The following is a 5,714-nucleotide window of genomic DNA, read 5'->3' on the forward strand; positions in this document are numbered from 1 at the left end:
TGGTTTAAAATACCAAGCATGCCGAGTATAGCAGTAGCTAAAAAATTGGTGGACGAACTGCACGACTTTGTTGACAAAAGAAGTAACGTGCCCAAGGATATCAAGACACTGGTCCTGAAGATACAAGGAAACCTCGGATTGGTCGTCAAGGAATGGAGAACCTTGGAGCAGAAAGCGGAGGTAACCGGAAAGGAGCTGTTGGTGGCCAAGAAGTCCTTGGAAATAAGGCGATGCGAGACCAGGAGGTTCCAAGAAGCACAACGAAGCAACCACCAAGAAGCGTAGCGAACGAAGCAACCACCAACATGGTTAAAAACACCAAATGGGAAGTTGTCGGCAACACCAAACGGAGGGCGAACAACAAGGATAGGTCTGAAAAGCGAAAGCTTTTCAAGGGACGTAGCTCTCATAGTCAAAGCCAACGATGACTCATACGAGAAGGTACTGCGCGCAATGAGGACAAACCCGGCACTCAACGAGCTGGGTTCAGATGTCAAGAAAATCAGGCGCACCCGCACCAGAGAGATGATCCTGGAACTGAAAAAGGATCCGAAGTCAAGCAGCTCTACTTATAAGGAGCTCACCGAGAAAGCAATAGGCGAAGCGGTAAAAGTGAGAACCGTGTGCCCGGAAGCAACCATCCAATGTAAGGACCTGGATGAGATATCCTCGGAAGAAGCGGCTTCGGTTAGGCTTGCAGTCGAAGCAGCAAACAAGGCACTTAAAATTGGGAAGATCAAAGTTGGCTGGTCGGTATGTCCATTGAGCGTCTCTCAGCGACCGGAAGTGTGCTTCAAGTGTCAAGAGATCGGCCACCTGGCGAGAAATTGCAGTGGACCTGACAGGAGCAAATTATGCAGAAGGTGCGGGGAAGAAGGCCACATGGCACAAGACTGCCGGCAGGCTCCGAAGAAGGTAACAACCACGTTACAGGAGGCCCACGATGTCCGGCCTTCAAACAGGCGACTGCAACAAAATCACAGTGGAGGTAACGCAAATCAACCAACCACTGCAACACAACACAACACTTGCTGCGGCAATCTGTAGCGGAGTCTAAATGCGATATAGCTATCATTTCGGAGTCTTACCGTATCCCGGTCAGCGATGGAAACTGGATAGCAGATAACGCAAAACCAGCGGCGATTTGGACGACGGGGACATATCCATTTCAGGAAGGTCTATCGTGCAGATGAAGGTTTCTTAATCGCCAAAATCAATAGAGTCTTCTTCTGCAGTTGCTATACACCCCCGCGGTGAACGACCGATCGATTCACAGAAATGCTCGACAAGCTGACAGAGGAGCTCATCGATCGGAGACCTGTCGTTATAGCCAGCGACTTAAACGCTTGGGCAGTAGAATGGGGCAGCCGATTCACTAACTCAAGGGGGAGAAGCCTACTCGAGGCCTTTGCAAAGCTGAACATAGATGTTGCAAACGATGGTACGACGGTCGACATTCAGTTATTGACGGTACCTTCTGCAGCCCAGGGCTGGTTGGAAGTTTAAATTGGAGAGTGTGCGAGGGATACACCCACAGCGACCACCAAGCGATCCGGTACACTATCGGAAGCAGTAGACAGTCGGAAGCGCGTATGATCCAATCAAACGAGCGGAGGTGGAAAACAACGAAGTTCGACAAGGGAGTCTCTGTCGAAGCGTTAAGGCGTGGAGATGAAGTGACAACGGCATTAGCAAGAGCGTGCGATGCAACCATGCCAAGAGAAGGTAAACCAAGGTACACTCGCCGCCCAGCCTTCTGGTGGAATTCGGCGATTGCCGACCTACGTACATGCTGCCACCGAGCCCAGAGGAAGATGCAGAGAGCCCGAAACGTCGCGGAAAGAGATGCTCAAAGACCAGCGTATAAGGCGGCAAGAGCCGCACTTAACAAGGAAATCAAGCTCAGTAATAAAGCCTGCCTAGAAGAGCTTTATCGCAACGTCAATTCGAACCCGTGGGGCGACACCTACCGAGTTGCCATGGCGAAGATAAGATGACCGGCAGTGCCACCGGATAGGTGCCCGGAGAGGATGAGAGCCATCGTAGAAGCACTATTCCCGCAGCATGGACAGCCTGGCCGCCCACGCCATACGGGACGCAGTATGACTACGAAGAAGAAGCTCGAGTAACCAACGAGGAGCTGATGGTGGTGGCAAAAACCTTGAGAATCAAAAAGGCCCCGGGACCAGACGGTATCCCCAACGTGGCTGTGAAAACAGCAATCCTACCGAACCCGGATATGTTTAGGAGTGCGTTGCAAAAGTGCTTCGACGATGGTGACTTCCCCGACATCTGGAAGCGACAAAAGCTGATGCTGTTGCCGAAGCCAGGCAAGCCCCCTGGAGATCCTTCAGCATACAGGCCGATATGCCTGTTGGATACAGTCGGCAAAGTGCTTGAAAGAGTAATCCTTAACAGGCTTACAACATACACAGAGGGAGAGAATGGACTATCCAATATGCAGTTCGATTTCCGGAAAGGTAGATCCACTGTGGACGCCATACGAACGGTCGTGGAAACTATGGAGGCTGCACAGAAGCAAAAGAGAAGAGGAAACCGCTACTGCGGAGTGGTTACACTGTACGTAAAAAATGCCTTCAACAGTGCTAGCTGGGCTGCAATCGCCGATTCGCTGCACAGACTGAAAGTTCCCGAGTACCTCTGCAGGATCCTGAGGAGCAACTTCCAGAACCGGCAACTGATCTACGAAACTGACGCCGGAAAAAGAAGTGTAACCGTAACAGCGGGCGTTCCACAGGGTTCCAGTCTCGGCCCAACTCTCTGGTATGCTATGTACGACGGAATGCTGAAGCTGAGCCTCCCCAGAGGCGTGAAGATTGTCGGTTTTGCGGACGACGTGGTGCTCCTAGTGACCGGCGAATCACTTTAGGAAGTGGAAATACTCACAACGGAGGCGATAGACGTTGTGGAAGACTGGATGCGCGAGAAGAAGCTGACGTTAGCTCACCACAAAACTAAAATGGTTCTGATAAGCAACCGAAAGTCAGTACAGCAGGCAAGAATTTCGGTCGGAGCGGGAAGCTAAACAACTGGGAGTGATGATAGGCGACCGGCTAAGCTTTAATAGCCACATCGACCATGCATGCGGGAGGGCCGTAAAAGTGATTTCGGCACTATCTCGGATCATGCCCAACAATTCGACGATCAGCAGCAGTAAAAAGCGACTACTGGCGAGTGTTTCCACATCGGTGCTCAGATATGCAGAACCTGCTTGGGTGACGGCACTGCAGACGAAGAGGAACACATCTCGGCTGAACAGCACGTTTAGGCTGATGGCCATGCGGGTGTCTAGCGCGTACCGAACTATCTCGTCAGAGGCAGCCTACGTGATAGGTGGAACTATTCCCATAAATCTCCTACTCGAAGAAGATAGCGAGTGTTATAGGGATCGAGGCACGAGAGGAGTCCGTAAACGAGTCCGAGCTGACACCTTAATCAAGTGGCAGCATCAGTGAGATAACGCTGTTAACTGCAGATGGACCCATCGACTAATTCCACGCTTGTCGGTCTGGGTGAACAGAGCACACGGGGAGGTGAACTTCCACATGATGCAGTTCTTGTCAGGTCACGGCTGTTTCAAAAAGTATCTGAACAGGTTCGGCAACGCGAGTTCGCCGTTCTGCATCGCGTGCGGTGATGCAGAGGAGACGCCTGAGCATGTTGTCCTCGAATGCCCGCGATTCGAGCACGAGTAAAACGAAATGAGAACCATTGTCGGTGAGGACGTTAACATGAACAATATTGTTCAAAGAATGTGCGCGGATAAAGAAAAACGGGACGCGGTGAACAGAACAGTCGTTCAAATCATGTCAGCGTTGCAACGAAGCTGGCGAGAGGAGCAACGACCATCAAAGTAGCAGTACACGGCTTCGAGCCATCGAAGCTCCGATGAACTGGAAGTTACACTCCAACTGGAATCGCCGGATCAACCATGGTGTAGACTAGGTCCACCGACGGGGACATGTAGTACATGTAGTAGTACGCGACGTAGCACCGGGTTCGGGTCGTCGGGGCGCCAGTGAACCGGACGTCAGGCTTCACCGGAATCGCCGGACCGACCTCGACACCCTACCGGGTAGCTCGAGAGTAGGCTAGATCCACCGCCGGGGATTAGACCGAGTAGACCGCATCGTACAGCTAGCGGTGGGTCGTTGGGGCGCCAGTGAACCCGGAGCTATGCTCCACTCGGAATTGCTGGGTGGACCTCAGCACTTACTGGCTGGCCCGTTGAGTAGACTTGATTCACCGCCGGGAACTAGATCGAGCAGATCGGGACGATGCGGAGAGCTAAATGGCTCACGGAAACGAACAACGGTATCGGCGGAAATCTAACGCTCGGTTTCGGGAGAACCTCTCTCGCCGGGGAATTCTCCGTCGGAGTAGGCTAGATCCACTGCTAAATGGCACCGTACAGGGAGCCAAAGGGCTCAAGAAATTGTGGTGCTAAAACAAAAGAAGAATCGATATCGGGAGAGCTTCCTTCGCCGGGGAATTCTCCGTCGGCGTAAGCTAGATTCACCGCCGGGGACTAGACTGAGTAGACCGCGACGAGATACCACCAGTCGCAGGTCGTCGGGGCATCAGCGAACCGGACGCACTGCTCCACCGAAATCGCCAAACTGACCTCGACACCTGGTTGGTTGGCTCAGTTTCGGGAGAACTTCTCTCGCCGAGGAATTCTCCGTCGGAGTAGGCTAGGTCCATCGTCGGGGACTAGACCGAGTAGTTCGCGAACAAGTCTGGTGCTCAACGAGTAAACGGCGCTGAATGGTGCGAGAAGGGAGTTGCGGTGCTAACTGGCACAAGGGAACCGAAGGGCTCGGTGAATTAGACAGTCTGAAGTTTGCTGCCCAGATTGTCTTCGTAGGGGAGGAGCACTCGACTCACAGCCAGCTTTCCGGCTGCCATGCAGAAATTGCCAGTCTGTGTGGATGGTGGGGAATTGGGGGTGTATCGAGGAGTGGGTCTGTAACCCTGCGGAAGAAACGAACTAGTAAATAGTTGAATTAGAGTGTGTGCTACGCACATAAAAACCCCTCCCCGAAGTAATGCCGTAAGGTAGTGCCGGGGAGGAATCAGGTTCTGGGCAAGAGCAGTGGTTTTTAGCGGGTCGGGTGATGGCAGCCCAAACCCGTTCTCTGAGACATTGGGGTTTTTGTACATTTTCCCTCAGGTCTCAGGGTTTTCCTGAAATTTTTTTACTGCCCTCTCAAAAAAAAAAGAAAAAGTGGTATATGAGACTCGGCCCTCCGGGCCTCGGAGTAATTTTTCAAAGTTTGAGCGAATCCTATACATTTATTTTGTAAGAAATATAAAAAGCCAATTGTTTGATCTTGGTAAAATTAGAACCACCCTAACTGTTGTTTCAACAAAAAGAAGGGACTCATAAACTACGAAAACTTTACCAAAAACATAATAAGGCTAAGTGGTTTGGTTTTAGTAAAATCCAAAAATACCTGCTAAATTTTCATTCTGAACCACCGTGCGGTGTGGACGAGAATGTAACCCGTCAGTTTAGTACTGGGTGAAAATATACCTACTTTTGCTTACTCTCTCCGCATATTTTGTTTACGCAAATTAATGCTCACCACTATCCCACATGATCGTTCACATTTCTCTCTGAAATTCGTTTGTATTTACTGCTGTGAACGTTTCGGTAGGTCTAAAGGGTATAAATACCTGGGGAATTTGAT

General features: G+C 51.1%; 1 protein-coding gene across 1 annotated transcript; it reads left to right on the forward strand.

Moving 5' to 3' along the window:
* Positions 1–3,146: 3,146 nt before the first annotated feature.
* On the forward strand, positions 3,147–3,476 carry LOC131681012 (uncharacterized). Its single transcript, XM_058961721.1, has one exon. The coding sequence runs from the start codon at positions 3,147–3,149 to the stop codon at positions 3,474–3,476; it is 330 nt and encodes a 109-aa protein (XP_058817704.1).
* Positions 3,477–5,714: the final 2,238 nt, after the last annotated feature.

This window comes from Topomyia yanbarensis, chromosome 2, assembly GCF_030247195.1.
Source record: "Topomyia yanbarensis strain Yona2022 chromosome 2, ASM3024719v1, whole genome shotgun sequence".
Lineage (NCBI taxonomy): Eukaryota > Metazoa > Arthropoda > Insecta > Diptera > Culicidae > Topomyia > Topomyia yanbarensis.